At 41.2% G+C, this 16,255-nt stretch overlaps 1 protein-coding gene across 4 annotated transcripts; it reads right to left on the reverse strand.

Moving 5' to 3' along the window:
- Positions 1-7,685: 7,685 nt before the first annotated feature.
- GPR85 (G protein-coupled receptor 85) lies at positions 7,686-14,469 on the reverse strand. Of its 4 annotated transcripts, none has more exons than XM_064702651.1 (2): positions 13,477-14,469; positions 7,686-11,644 (listed from the first exon to the last, which is right to left on the reverse strand). In XM_064702651.1, the coding sequence occupies exon 2, from the start codon at positions 11,467-11,469 to the stop codon at positions 10,357-10,359; it is 1,113 nt and encodes a 370-aa protein (XP_064558721.1). In that variant the 5' UTR covers positions 11,470-11,644; positions 13,477-14,469; the 3' UTR covers positions 7,686-10,356. The 4 variants fall into 4 exon arrangements, with proteins under 4 accessions (XP_064558721.1, XP_064558720.1, XP_064558723.1 ...); XM_064702650.1 differs by lacking the exon at positions 13,477-14,469 and adding an exon at positions 13,278-13,460; XM_064702653.1 differs by lacking the exon at positions 13,477-14,469 and adding an exon at positions 12,993-13,262.
- Positions 14,470-16,255: the final 1,786 nt, after the last annotated feature.

The raw sequence follows: 16,255 nt of genomic DNA on the forward strand, positions 1-16,255 counted from the left end.
TCCTAATGGTCACTTCACCAAACCAAGACACCCCCATTATGGGAAACAATGATAATAAAACACAGCAGTGCTCTCAAATTGCACCAAAACTGCACTTTCACTGTTCTGAAAAGCTATCATTCAGTCTGAAAGTTAACAAAATTGCTGGGCCAACATGCTCTAAATGTATAGTGTCACAAAGAACATAGTTTTTCTTAGTAGAGTAATATTGCAAAAGGAGCAAGAGAAAGAATATGGAAAGAAAGCAGAAAATCCTGTTAAAAAGTTAAAAAGGAAACAATAGTAAGTAATGGAAACTATTCAGTCATTCTTCAAGTTCCTACTGAACTCAGATGTAATACCAGCTGCAAGACATTGAGAACACTGAGATGAAAGTTCATAGAATCATAGAATAGTTGGGAATTGGAAGGGACTCTTTGAAGGTCATTTAGTCCAAACCTTCAGTTATGGGGGGCCAGTTGTCCAGACCTCAAAAGGGTTGGAATCCCTTGGTATCCCTTCCCTTCCTTTTGGCATGGGTTAGCACAACACCATTGATAAGCAGAGCCTCTCACAGCCAGCCTGTTCCTGTCTGGTGACCCTCACTGCTGGCCCTTGCCATCCTCCTGGTGAGACAGCTGCTCAGGGCTTCTTTGTGCCTCCCCTTCCCTGACTGGCATCATTCCCATCTCTCGTTGTTGTCATCCTCTCCATCTTTCCCAGAGTCCTCCATCTTCTGGGATGTCAATCCACATCTTCCCACGCTACTCCAGGGACATTCATCCAAATTTGTTCTTTCTGCCAGCTTCCTGTCAACTGCTCTCACCCCCCATCACCCTTTCCAGTAACTAGCTCTGACTCTCAACACAACCTTTATGGTTTATCACCTTCTTCTGTCCTCTCTCTTCTCACCTGACCATTCTGGCATCATGCAGTCTCTTCCTTAATTTTTAGAGAAAAAGAAAGAGGATGGTGCTCTCTACCCCCTTATTTTGGTAACCACTCAGCCATTTTATTCTACCTCTCCCTTTTAAGCTCACAGACTGCAATCACTACCTGGAGTCAATGTTCTTTGCTTTCACCAACTGTTTTCATTGAACCCTACTTTCAACATGACCTCTAATTACCTCTTTCTAACTAATGCTGTGAATCAGCAGTCATTTGTAGTCCCTTCTTCAGCTTCAATGTGACTTCATTCTGCTCTTCTTGGCCTATCATCTTTTTCTCTTTATCAAGAGATTCCAATCTGCTCATGTTGACAGACTACCACTGACAATTATCACTGACAATTACATTTTCAGGGAGCAGCCTTTGTACTTTCTCCCTAGCTGCTCTTCTCTTCTGAGAATCCACCCCCTTGTTATTTTTCAATTCTTTTGAAACTTTACTTTTCAATCATCTCTCTTGCTCTTGAAAAAGAAAAAGAAAAAGAAAAAGAAAAAGAAAAAGAAAAAGAAAAAGAAAAAGAAAAAGAAAAAGAAAAAGAAAAAGAAAAAGAAAGCAGAAATATGCTAGGATTGCCTTGCTCATCATATTTACCAACACTACCTCAAAACAAACTTAACAGCACTGCCTCATAATTTCTTCAAATCCCACTTGTCTATATCCTTCTTGTGTTATCTTTTAATTATTTACTTTCAGACAGAGGCTGCTTTTTCACAGAACCTAAGATAAAGGGGTAATTTCCTATAAAGAGGCTATCAAGCACCATGGTTATATAAATACAAATTACAACATGACTTAAGATTTCAGTGATGTAAGAGCACAGTATGAAGACCTTGATATAAAGAAAACAGGACTACAAAGTTTAAGAACGTGAACTGGGCCTTAAAAACTCATTTTTCAGACATGCTAGCCATACATGAGTGTAATATATACATCAATTGTGTGGCATACCTCCATTGTCTCTATAAATAGAGGTTTATACATAGAATCCTTTCTCCTCTGTTAGCTACAGACATTTTATCACTAATTTCAGTATGGTCAAGGGTTTTCCATCTGAATCTCATCATACACATATTTTAAATATTTGCAAAGGAAAAGGCAGGTAGAATATATATAACAATAAAATTTTGTAGTTATAGTCAGTGACTAGAAATTATCTTTACAGCTTGCTTTCTAATTCTGTATTAGGTTTGAATGCTACGTTTGACAATACCCAGGTTCCAAAGTCAATATTTAAAGGATCACATGCATGACTAAAGAAAACATTGCTTTTTTTTTTTTGGTGGCAGCTAGTGTTACATGGTCTCTTCTGAAATTTAAGTGAATAAATTATTCATCACCCAGCACTTGTCCTTAGATGGCATAACTTAGATGTCAAAACTACCCAAAACATCCACATTTGCCAAACCTGTCTTGCATGAAATGGAATGAAGGTGTTTACATAAGGAAAATGCCAAAGCTGAAAATTAATCCTTTCAGGGCTTTAGTATAATCAAATATTGCAGTAATTATTATCATATCAAATTTTTATTAACTGATAAAAAAGGATCGTAATACTCCCACTGAAAGTGTTTTTACCAGTTAGATTGGTGGTTTTCCTGGTTTGGGGGGAACAATTGGCTTTTTTGTGATACTGCCTTTCAGTTAGTATGCCAAGAGGAAAATTCAACACAAAGTTTTAATACAAAACATACAAATTTGATTTGCTTCTTCTGATACAAAAGGATACAGCAAATCTCAGCTTTTGTGATAATGTCTCTCTTGGGGAAAGGTCATTTCTATAGAAGTGCCACCACAAACGATGGTGTCTGTCTTTCTGGTGGTGCACAGAGGAGACAGAATGCAGACAGAAGGACACAGTGTGAGACCCTGTGTGCATGTATCCAACTGTGCCAAAGAACAGGAGTGCCTGACAGATGGGGTAAAACTATGAGGGGCTTCCACACCTATCTGCACTCTTACAAAAAGTCCTCACTCCAAGGCTAGGCTGAAAAGGATTTGCTCAATACACATAATTACTTTTCACACATTTCTTTCCACCTTTTACAAACAGAAACTACTCAGAAAACATTGGCAGAAAAGTTTCAAAAACCAAATCATCCATCTGGAGCAGATGTCTAGGCTGATGAGCTTAGTGCCTGTCAGTACCATACAAGGGGTTGGTGGAGGAACCAGGCTATAATGTGCACTGATTCCAGTCCATCCCTATCTAAAATAGGTGGACATAAGGACTCAGCTGCAGCATTACCCCACCTACTGCAGATGCCCTTACCACTACTTAGGAACTGAGAAGGAGGTTTACAAATTAGGCCAAAAGCATTATTTACAACTACTAACATGGGAAGTTATTACTAAATGCCCCTCACCTTCATTGCATCTGATTTTAAGCTCGCTTATCATACTCAAGTGTGATATCTCATGCCCTTCCAGGGCTTGAGCTGTCCCTACTTGGTATCAACTATAGTACATTATTTTGGCGAGCCTGAGAAATATATCTGTGTGCATATAGACTCCCTCTTGGAGACCACTGAAAGATTGCTTTTGCATATCCACTATGACAGAGATTACATTTACAGTCCTGCTGTGTCATGCTTGCACTGAGAACTAGTCTAGTAAAAAACATAAATATTGATATAAATTACCAAGATCTTGTAGTCTTTATTGAGATGAGTTTCCACAAAAAAGAGATGGAAAATTTTCCTAGACTAGGGATTGTAGGAATCAAGCCAAATTTACAAGGATTAGGTTTTGAATGGTAAGATACTTTCTCTTTTTGGTTTTTTTTGCTTTATGCCCATCTTGCTACAGCTATAACTGAATGTGTTAATCAAAATTCTATAGAACTGCACTCATTTGTGTGTGTGTTTACTTTTCATTTACATAATTATCTTACAAAAGGAGCATTTCTCCTTTGTGCTAGATGTCTTACAATGTAATTTAAAGCCACAGTTACCAAAATATCCTATTCCAGCAGTCCCATCACTATCGGTTCTATAGCCCAGTCATTACCATAAATTATTTTACAGGACCTAAATATACATTTCCAGTCTCATGATGCCCAGACAGTCCTTCAGTCAAAGAAATTAAATGTTCCCTGTGATGTGTCCTAAGAATTTGCATTTTGGCACAAACAGGAGAAATATCCAAAACTTAAAAGGCCTTCACAGAAAAATCAGGAAACAACTATAGAATGCCTTAATTTAAAAAATAGGATTTGAGTGTTTGAAACACAGGAAATACTTATGGAAATGAGCAAGAACAAACAGTGATACATATCAGCATAATCAGTGCAAAGCTACAAATGCATTGTACTATTAGATATGTATTTTAAAGAACATAACAGACTTGATAAAGCATAACATCAAAAGTTCAGCTGGCAATAGGTGGGATGGAATAGAGCAACTGAGATAGCATGCATTTTCAAAACAAACAAACAAAACCCAAACAAAGTCAAGAATGAAACAGGTCTTCTCAGTCACCTCTGAGGGGGCCAAGAGGGCACAAAATCCCAAGCAGCTTACAATAAGCATTTCTCTCTTGACCTCTGGTTATTCTGTGACTTCTGTTTTGAGGAGACAAGCAGCTATCACTAGTCTGTAGCCTACGAATATTGTCTAAGAATTTCTGACCTCAGTATGTGCAACCACAGTCCTGTTTAAACTCAGCACAGAGTGGTTTGCAGGCCTGGGGTGGGCCAGTCCCACAGAAGATGGTCTCGCTATAGGATGCCAAACAGCAGGATTTTAAACACTTCCTAAACAGGGATGAATACTTTTTTGCATCCTTCCACCTTCTGCCTAGACGAGTCATTGAATATCTGTGCCACTCTTTTATACTATCTCAAGAACCTGACTCGCCAAGATTATTGTAGGGCAAAACTCACCAATATTGGTGAAGGCAAAACTCACCAAGATTATTGGTGAGGGCAAAACTTCCTATTTCTAGCAATTTCTTCAATTTGTATAAGGATGTGAGCATGCCTGAATTGGAGGGTTATAGAATGAAAACAAACACATCTTTAACTAGACTGCTCTTTAACAAAGGTGAAGTAGAATTCTTGTGAAGTAGCACAGCATAGTTTTGAATAATCTCCGGAGACAGTAATATGCTGACCATTGGGAGAAGTTCTGTGCCTAATGCAGAGTTTGAGGTTGATATCAGATAACTTCTGGTTTTATATCTCTTGTGCTTATTACATACAAAGCAAAGTACAAAACCTGTGATACAAAGAAGTCTCTCATTGGCCTGCAAAAGCCAGCTCACTCTCTAAAGACATTGTTCTTTAAGTACATAAATCAGGAAGCACAGAAAATGTAAATAATTATTTTGTTACCTAAATTTTATAAAACGTATCAATTGCTGTAATTCCTTCATTTCAAATGCTTGAAGATTGTTGTTACTTATTTCCTTTCTAGACTACTAAAAATCTAACTTATTTACTGTGACACTCCTTTGATCATCATATAGTTATATAATTACACAGTTCAACTGAACAAAAACACCACTGAAACTATTTACTATTTCTAATGAGCAATTTTTAAAGTTCCTCTTCTTTTTCCACACTGGATAGTTAAAGGCTTTATCCATTTCAATGGATGGCTTCATCATACTTTTTTCTAAAAGAAAAACATAAACTGTTTTCAGCCCACTCACACAAAGTCTTGGTGTATAATATCAAAGTCTTTAATTTGTTGCATATGCATTGCAAAATGTCATCTTGTCCTTTTTCTAATGGCCATGGCCAGAGTACACTTATGATCATGGCTGATTTAAGTCACTGATTTCTTCACACTCAAAATCACTGAAGTATACAAAAGCAGAGAAGTTCAATTGAATTTTAATTTTGAAGAGCGGTATCTCAGACTGAGCTTTCTTTTTTCTGTGAAAGTCAATCAGATTAGTAGTGTGCACTCATGGAGCTCTCAATGAATATAAACTAGAAGGAAGTTGCCTATGTGCTATGCAGAATTGTACAGGCAACTCTCAGTTGTATGTGGGTGTGTAACCCAGGTTGCAGATTAGCAGTGCTGTGCTAAAACAAAGCAGAAAAAAAAAGGAAAAACACCCACCATTCTTCTTTGGATTTCTGATCTCACTTTTACTTGAGTTTAACTCCATTCCTTGATAAATGTAATACACATGGAAAGTTCTTATCTAATGTGGACATGCTTTGTATTACCTGGGTGTTAGCTTTATGTGGGTTAGTCTATTCCATTGCTAGTTTCAATAATTAAGAACTGACTGTGCGACTATGCAGAAGCCCAGCAGCCTAGAGGTTTATTAAACATTTGCTAAAAACCAAGTACTTGCCAAAATATCTCCCTAACTCACCACAAAAATCATCAGAGTTCCCTTTAATATTATTTTTTTTAACCCATGAGTGATAAAAACCTGCTGCATTACTGGATTCCTATTAATATAAATAAAATTTTGAGATGCTTGAAAGTCGAAGCAAAAGCAAAACAAGTGAGCAAACACAATGCACTTAAAAGCAGACAGACAGAATGGACTCCTCTGCCTCCAAGGTCTAGAGACGGAAAAAAGCCATTTTATAATAAGACTTTTTAGCTGTACCAAAAACCTTGTCTTAATTGGCTAACTGTACATTTTATTCATTTAGAGGGTAATTAACGCCGATTATGCTTTTAAAATACAATGTGCTCTTGGGCAATGCAACAAAAACAGTGGTTTCCTTGTGAAAAATTTGTGAGAGGGAAAATTGTTTCCTGCTGCCCCGTCTCCATTCTCATTTTTGTTTGCATAACACAAACAGCATCTACTTCATGAGCAAAGCCAGAGGACAGAGGTAGCCAGCGTGCCAGCCAAGTGCCCTGAGAGCCACCGAGGCAGCTGGAAGGAGCTGGCAGTGCCTCTCCATCCTCAGGGGGGAACCCAGACACTGGCAAACCCTGGGAAGCTGCTGCAGGAGCTTATCTGCTGGGCAGGAGGGGCTGAGGCACTTCCCAAGGAGCAGGAGAAATACAAAACCAAGAGTAGGAAACATTTGATCCTGTACAAGGATTCATGAAGAGGCTGCCAAAGGGCCATGGGGCAACAGAGGGCAGGAAAGGAACAGGGGTAGAAAGCCTTTCTTTCCGGGAATCTGGTTTTTTTTTTTTTTTTTCCTCTCTCATTAGAAAATTTAAACTTTTGACTTAGCATTACCTATGAACATTATAGATCAATGCAGATATAAAATATTGTGATATTCCTTGCTATTCTGAAAAGCAAGGACTAATCTACCAGCCCTGTATTCTAGCTTTGGCAATAGCTTAACTCCTGTACTAAAATGAAAGCAAAAGGCTCCTCATACTGTGACACAACAGTGAACTGAATTGGAATGAACCTTCTTGCTCCTTTGAATTTATACCTTAGTACATTAGTTTTGATGTGCTGACTAGGATCAAAATGACACTGATGGCAAAAAGCAAGCACTGCTTTAATTCATGTATACATTCAGTTCTTTGAGGAACCTTTCTAAACTACTTGACATCCTGCAACAGTGTGTAATCATCCTGTATCCACTGAGTAATAACATTGCATAAAATGCTACTTTATTTGTTGGATTTTAATTTCACTGAACATCCCCTTGTCCTTTCAACACTGGAGAAAAATAAAACTAAATACTTCTGTCACAAGATTTCTTACTGGCACAATTCTTTAAAATCCACTTAATAAAAACTACCTGCCCTTTCTCAGGTAGCAATACAGTATTGTCATATAGCCAAAGGAATTATATTCATGTCAAAAGAAAAACATTTATCAAGATATTTGCTTTCAGATTTGTTTACTGTTTATTATTTTAATTTACATCAGTTGCTCCTTGCAAAACTTCCAGGGAAATAATTTAAATTTTCTTTTCTTTCCCACTGCATAGTAAATACAGCCTTCTTAGTATTTCAGAAGTATAGTACTATAGAAATGTTAGGGCCTGCTTCTGCTCCAAATGAAGTCAATGGGAAAACACCAACTAACTTTATTAAGAGTTAGGTCAGGCCCCAGATTTGCAGCTTTTGAAATTTCATAGTTGAAAATTTCTGGCTAATCATCAGAACTGACTACTTCTACAACTATATACTATTTACAACTTTATTTATATGTACTTCTTTATTACAATATGTAATATCAATGTTCCTTGTAAAGGTTACTATTTTAAAGAAATTAGACTGAAGTTATTGCCAATCAACCTTTTAATAAACTTAAGTGGGATGACTTTCAGAATTTTTCTCAACATATGATTCAGTTTTTATTCACTCCTTCTATCTTTGACAATTGCTTAACTACCTTAATTTCAAAGCCTTTTCCAGTGTAATAAAAATGTCCTTTTGGTAGAAGTTTATTGGTCCCATTTCAAATTACGTTCTGAAACATTCCTACACTGATGAGGACTCATTGTTTTAGCATTTTTTCTGTTTCAACACAGTATATAAAGCCATGCCTCTCACCAATCAACCTCAGTATAAAAGTGTAAGTGAGGTCAAACAGATCACTCACCAAATCTTTGATCAAGTTGTCTGATCACATACAGACACAACTGTCTGAATTGTTGCATATGTTATATAATGTTATCACACAAATTTAAGCATTTCCATTATTGACTGCTACTTGTGTATGCATACGTTAACTTGCTGGTCATAAAACTGCAACAAAGGACAAGATATACCAATACTGAATTCAGACCTCTAGTCTTGTCTCTCCCAAAATTAAGAAAAATCTGTGTTCTTTATGACTGATCAACTCATGGTTTTGTGCTTCAGTTATACACATTTTCCAAAATTAAACTGTGAAGTTAATGTCAAATACTGTGTTGTAACTTTAAATATAACTGACATATTAGAACAGATAGATGGGTAATTATGATAAACTACACAATAGTGCTACTGCAGATAATATCATTTATCAATCCTGTGGTCCCCATCATTCATGCATTTACAGTTTGGGAATACAGTGACTGCAAAGGATAATAATTCATAATGGCTACATTCTCAGTACTTCATGCTAGCTCACTAGACAAAATAAAAAAGGTTAATTGTATAACTGGAAAAATGTAAAATTTTATTCCAAGAAAATTAACAAGCTACACAGGTAAATTTTGGCAAATGCAACTTTATATTGAAATCCACACATCTGTATCGTAAAGAAGGAAAGACTCACAGACTCTAATGTATTTCTAAAATACTAAGAAATCATAGTATATGCTTTCACAAGTTAAAACTTAAATAATTTAAAACAACCAATACACCAAAATGTGCAGAAAATATAAACAAGACTGTGCCTTCAGTAGAATAAATGCTTCACAAATTGTGCAAGATATCATACTAAGGCTGCGGTCTCCCCATGACAGCTGTCTTAAAATATAAACATACATCAACTGCCTGTGTTTCTCAGAACAAACTAGAAAGGGCGGCACACCTAGAAAAAAATCATATACTCCCAGTGATGTGCATATTGATTTTGGGAACCATTGGAGTAAAAAGGAAAAAAGAGGACTAAGTGATCTTTCATGCACTCCCAAATGACTGACCAGAGTTATTGATTCAATTTTCCTTGCTTATTTGCTTCAATGCTAAACAAAATGGAAGATACTAGATAACCCTTTAAGGCAACATGTGTTTATTCTGTATAATTATAACTGTTCAATTATGACTGGATATTATCATTAACGTTGCCTAACAGACTGATATCTAGCTTTTTAAAAAATATAAATAAGAGTCTATTAAACTTTATACCAAATCAGCAAAAAACACAGAATACAGTTAAATGTTAGTAATTTCACTGTTAAGGAAAATGGTAATTAGAAAGAGTAATATATTTGGAGAAAAAAAAAATTAAAGTCAAAATCTGAACAAAAATACTGCTTTGGAATGCTCCCCAAAACTTACTCACAAGGCAAACAGATTTGTAAGTGTGATAATCCAATAATGCATGGCACATCTTTAATCAGTTACAGTACTCGAGTCCCCAGTTTTCAGTCTTTGCAAAATAATAATTGTATGAAATGTTTTAAAGGTCTTCAGATGTCTAAAATTAGTTTTATCAACACATTAACCTCATATCAACTTAATTTATTAAGATGTCCAATGCTAATCTTTTTGATGTTCTTATTTTATGTAGTGATATACACAGCATTTAGCACTGATACTTAGCACCTGCTACTTTCATAATCTAGATTTCAACCACATAAAGGAATTCAGGGCAGTAGTTCAGTCCTTTGTTCTTAATTACAAACCTTCAGCAGTGGTCAGCAGGAACATGTTTAGGTTTAAAACAGGATTAGAGGTGAGCTATTGCAGAGACTGCAGAATGTTGCCCAAATCCTTACAGCTGCTGACGTCCCATTCTTGATTTTCTCCTCAAGACATGGCTACAGGCCACAATTGCTTAGCAGAGAATGGTAGTGTTTCACAAGGCTAAAGATTTACAGATGCTCCCTCATATAACACAGTAAGGTTCCCTTGGTAACCTGGATTTTCTGCAGTAAAGAAGGGTTGTGCTGAAACAGCGCCTCAGCTCCCTGTTGGAGAAAATGCAGACAAAAGGATTGATTCCAGCTTGGGCAAAACTCATCCAGACAGCGGCCGTTAGAAATCCCCCAGGTACCACAGGCCCTCTCGCAAAAACTCTCCAGTAGCAGGCTACCAAATAGGGACCCCACAAGGTCAGAAAGAGGAATGTCATGATGTAGAACATTCTGCTGATTCTCTTCTCCATTTTGAATTCGTCTAAAACCAGTAGCCTCCTCCTGCCTGTGGTGTTGGCGTTCTGCCTGATTCCCAGCAAGGTTGGAGGCGTGGGACCCCTTCCGAATCCAGCCAGCCAATTCGCAGCCGCCTGACCGCTCGCTCCGGGACCATGGAAAGTCCAGTTCTGGCTCACTGCTGCAACAAACTGGACTGGCTTCATTTTCCTGCGATCGTGAACAAAAAATATCAGCTTGAGGTAGACAAGCTGTGTGGCTAGGAGGATAAGGGCAAGAAGAAGCATAAATCCCAAGGAATCATTAGCCCTGAAGGAACGATGCTGGAAAGTGCATTGGTCTTCCTCCCTAATGAACGAGTAGGTGCCCACATCTAGAACTGGGGGGAAAGCCATGGCTACAGAGAGAGTCCACACCATACAGATAACAGCCAGACAAGTCCAGAAGGTCAGTCTCTTTGTATAAAAACGGTGGTGGGCAATAGCTAAGTATCTCGTGACGCTTATGCAGAATAACATGAAAGCAGTGTGAAAGCAGGACAAAACCCCCAAAAAAGCAATCACTTTGCAAGTAAGAGTCCCATACGTCCACGTAGAGCCATTTTTTACCGAGGTGAAAACAAAAGGGAAACAAATTGCAGATCTGAGGATATCTGAGCAGCAAAGATCCAACAGGAAGTAGTAAGGAGCTCTATGCAAGGTCTTATCTTTGACTAGCAAAATGGAGATCAGAAGGTTACCCACCACACTGACTCCTATTATGAAACCCAGTGAAGTCAGTTTCAGAAAAGCTGTTAAAGGAGAGAGATTTTGCAAAATGTTGTCAGCTGCATGGCTGTAGTTCGCCATAGATGGATGGATGATATGTATATTGCCTCAGTCAAGTCTCATGATCTATATTTAAGAACAAGGAAAAAATAGATCCATACATCTTACTGAAAATGTAATCCACAAACAGAACTGATCTTGTGTCTAGTCATACAGTACATCCTCTTCTTTCTGATTTGTCATGCCATCAAAATATCTGAAAAAAAATCGAGCTATCAGTTCTTAAGTTAACACAAAATGATGTCAGAAAGTGCTAGCAAAGATGTTAATTTATGGAGAACCGAATGAAGTTGTAAATTTGAGTACTATTGTTTGTTTCTAAAAAAACACGAGGTTTTTTTCTTTTTTTTACTGACTATTTAGTATAATTGACTATTGGCAGATTTGTTACAGTTTCACGACTGACCAGTCCCCCTTATATTTGGTAGCACATATAATTTCACAGTTAAAGCCTCAGAGATTTTGTGAATCAAAAGATTCCCAGTTTGCAAGCCCAAGAGTTAATCACTGACATCTTTTTTAAAGAATCCCCAAAGACTGCTGATATTTTGACATTACCTACATTTATTTTATGGCTACAGTATTTGTCAATGTTTTAAGAGGCAACTGCTGTGTTGATATGGATCACACCCAAAGAAACCCTGCAGAATTTATGTTTTTTAACCCAAGTCACCAAAGCACATTAATCACACAGTGTTAGTTTATGCATTTTGTAAGAGAAACAGTATTCACTATCCCCCTCCCTTCCTGCTATAAACAATAATTTTATCGTTTAGCCTTTTCGATAAACAGGTATCTAGACAGTCGATAGCAGTATGCTTTAGGGTGTCGTCCCCCCCGGCCTCCCCCCCTTCCCCCGTGCTTTAATGCAAATCGTTAAAGCCTCGACATAATTCATAATAAGCGACGGTCAGCGTAAATACTGAGGAAAAACAGGCAGCACAGCCCAGATATAATGCCCACCCTTTCGGGAGAGCTGGTTTTGGTTATGCTTAAATAAACATATAAATTGTTGGTTTTTTATTTTTGGTTGTTTTCCTTTTTTTGCTAATTAGGGCTCCATGATTCCCATTAATCCTCCCGGTGAATTGTACCGGAATACATTTCATGCAATAAAATATAATAAAGAGCTGTCTGTTGCTGCTTTTATTTTTTTTTTCGGTTTTGTTTTGTTTTTCTTTTTTCTCCCTCCAGAGCCAGGCACAGGAGCCACAGCGGGCATGATCAGGCTCCTTCGTTATTCACACGAAGTGTTTCCTATGCCACCTCGGGTGTACAAAGGATATTCCCACTGAATCCCAGCAAAATCCTTCCATTCTTACCGTCCACAAAAGAGCCTGATTGCTGCTGTGTAAACAGAGGCTGATCAGATCATGGCATCGTTTTAGAACCATGAAATCAGCCTCCCCCTCCCCCTGCCGCCAGCCCCGCCGCTCCCCCTGCTCGGTGGAGCTGTCCCCGCGGCGGCCGGCCCAGCCTCCGCACTCACGGAGCCCGCACGCCCCGGCCCCGCCGCGCACTGCTCGCTCGCCCATCGCTCTCACCGCCGCCACTCGCGCCCCGGGCCGCTCCCCGCGCCCGGCCATGCTGCGCCGGGCTGGCTGCGCCGCCCGGCCGCCGCTGCCTGGCATCAGCCGCATCTGCCGGAGCCGTGCGAGAGCCCCCCGCGGCGGGGAGCTGGGGAGAGCGGAAGAGGCATTGTCTGTCTGGGAGGGCTTCCATCATGCCCCTTCTTTGGAAACCAGCCCCGCAGCCCCGAGCGGGAGAGCCCTCTCAGCACGCACCTGCAGCCGCGGCAGCCTCGGCGCCCCCAGCCCCTCTCCTCCTACCTGTTGGTGCCGGAGATCCCCACATGCCAGAGCTGCTCCTTCCCGCCGGCCGGGGGCTGCTTTACCCTGCCGGTCTTTTCTATTCTCCTCTACCGTCATTCATTCTTCTTTCTCTCAATCCTTTTCCTTTCTCCTTTTTTTTTTTCAATTTCCCTTTTTTTTTTTTTTTTTTTTTTTTTTTTTTTTTTTGCCTCGGTACCTTGGCTGAGGATCCAGTCAGCGGCTCGGGCGGCGCATGCTCGCCGCGCCTCCCCCCTGCGCGCCGAGCCCCGTCCTCCCCTGTCGCAGCGCCACAATCTCTCCCTGTAACGCAGCGGCGGCGGCCGCCTCAATGAGGGCACGGCAACCTCGGCGGCAGCAGCAGCAGCAGCGTCCTCAGTGGTGTGCAGGCAGCCCCGGCGGCAGCAGCCTCCTCAGTGCGGGGAAGGCAGCAGCATCCTCAGCGACGGGAAGGCAGCCTCCTTGGCAGCACGTTCCCATCGCGATGTATAGCCCAGCTGGATTTATTGGCGAGCCCGGGCGAGCCAGTGAGGAAAGGGAGGGGAAGGAATTAGGTCCTGCGCTCCTTGTTTATGCCTCTGGGCTCCCCCTCCCGCCCCATTCTCTTACGACGGGGGTCTGGAAGCGCTGCGCGTCGCAGCCTGTCAGGAGAGGCACCGGGCGGTTTCTTCAGCTGCCGCTGCTCGATCCTCCCGCTCGTGGCTCCTTTTCCTTCCTCCCGATTCCCGCCCGGTGAATTCCTTCTTCCTGACCCCCAAGCCAGGGAGGGCTCCTTAACAAGCGCCGTTGTTGGCGGAGGGCGCATTCGCCGGGGGGCCGTGAGGACGCCGCACCTTTTCCCGGCCGCCCGCGGAGCGGCTCCCGTCGCGCAGCCCGAAGCCGGCGCAGAGCCGTCAGCGCGCTCGCTGCATGGCGGCGGCGATGAGCCCGGCGGCGATGAGCCCGCTGTCAGCCCGTTCCGCCCGAGGCAGGGCCCGCCGTACCCCTCGGCGCGCAGGGCGGCAGCGGCGGCCGCCGCGGAGGAGCGCCGCCCGAGCCGGCGGCCGGCGGGGATCGATCCCGAGCCGTCCCGATGATGTCATGCGGGCCGGTGGGCCGGGGCGGCGGCGCCGGGAGGCGGCGGGCTGCAGCCGGGGCCTCCTGCCGGCCCCCGCACCCGCGGCGCTGACCCGCGCTGGGGCCGCCGTGGCAGAACCAGGAGGGAGCGGGGAGGACCCCTCCGCCCTCCCGCCTCTCCGGTTTGTGTGCAAGTTTATCCGGGAGAAGTGGGAACGTGAAAGCCGTGCCCCAAGAGTAATTCGGTTTGGCTGCAAGGCAGTTGAGGAACAGCTTGTTTTGGGTCGAGAGATTTGGATCCCGAGGAACTTCTTCGCTGGGAGCTTCCGTACAAGCCAGAATAAATCCTTCTGTGGGACAGATTTATAGGGTTGATTCATAATGTGTGTCACATCCGTGAGACCGTTAGTAGACTACAGGCATTTTTTAAGGCTGTTGTCAGGTTTGGGTTCTTTTTTTTTGACACTCAGTAAAAGGCATTGGAATTGGTTGCCAAACCACAAAATTAGCTTCAGTAGCAGGCTGACCAAGCCTAGAGGTCTCCAGCCACTGGAAACTACGTGTATTTAAAACCGACATCACTCTACTTTAATCATGTGACTTGTTTCAGATAAAATTTGTTCTTAGGCAGAAAACTGACACAAAGCTCAGGTGCCACACAATTTTTAATTTTCTCTGCAAACATACTTATGAGGACATGATGGTGCTCATCTTTGGGGTGGCAGGGGTTAGCTTCACTTTTAAAAACTGGGTGGTTGTTAAAGTTACTGCTTCAAGTTGCACTTCTCATGTTGCAATCACCTAAGCTGTGCAGGCCCTCCTCCTTTCTCTGTTGTTAAATACATGTACCCACAGTGACATGAACAATAACCTTTGAGGTCATTCTTAAAATATGAAGGGCAAGGAAGTAGCTTTAATGGTCTCTCTAATATAGAGCTCTCCAAATGCCATGCATGGAAATGAAACATTTGCAATGCAAGATTAGGAAGATTTATAATACTTAGTACTGAATGACTATAGTATGGTCATGGTCAGGGCCTCTTCTTACATTCTGGTATGTGTAAGAGTGATGATTTTTTGTTAGGAGTAAACAAGGCAACACAATCATCATAATAAAATAGATCCAGTGACGCAGGTTTTAACTTTTTTCCTGTCTGGGCTTTCTTTTAGAGATGCTACAAGATTATGTTGGTATATAACATTTTAAAACTTGCTCTCCTTTTAAACCTGTAACAAACTGCTTAGAAGTAACCTGTGAACTTCAGAATTCATTCACTGTTCAATCACCAGTTCGGCATAAATCCATTTGTCATCACAGGTGTAACCTGAGAACAAGTGTTCTAATTTTGTTCAACAAAATGTAGACATCTAGATTGAAGTGCCACATGACACAGTTAGTTTCCTATCATAGCAATCACTGAGAAAGATATGCATTAGGGAGCAGATTATCTCATTCTGAGTCACAAACTCAAAGTCCACCACATGGGTTGAACTTCATTCTGTTTGTTGTAAGGGTAGAGTCAGTCAAGAGAAACCCTTGTTGCAAAGTAAGAGGGTGGAGTGACATGATGCTGTGTTAAACTGTTGCATAGGCAGCAGGTCCTCCATCTGGGGGGAAAAAAACCTAAGAGTCATGGGGCTGAGAATCTGGAAGGTGAAGGCAGATGTCAGAAAAAGATGGCTCCAGAAAGCAAGAGCAGCTGAAACATAGAGAGAAGAGATATGTAAGGATAGAAGATGAGGTCTGTGCTAACTAGTTCTTCAAAACAGCTGGACTAGAAATATGAAAGGTTCATTAAAAAAAGTGTGAGGCAGCCCAAGTTGCATAGTGAGATTAGGGGTAGCCAAGAAGAATTTATTGGGGTTTTGGCACAAGGAAGGATCCTGAATCTTGAATAAATTGTCCACCACACAATATAAGG

This window comes from Zonotrichia leucophrys, chromosome 1A (genome assembly GCF_028769735.1).
Source record: "Zonotrichia leucophrys gambelii isolate GWCS_2022_RI chromosome 1A, RI_Zleu_2.0, whole genome shotgun sequence".
NCBI lineage: Eukaryota > Metazoa > Chordata > Aves > Passeriformes > Passerellidae > Zonotrichia > Zonotrichia leucophrys.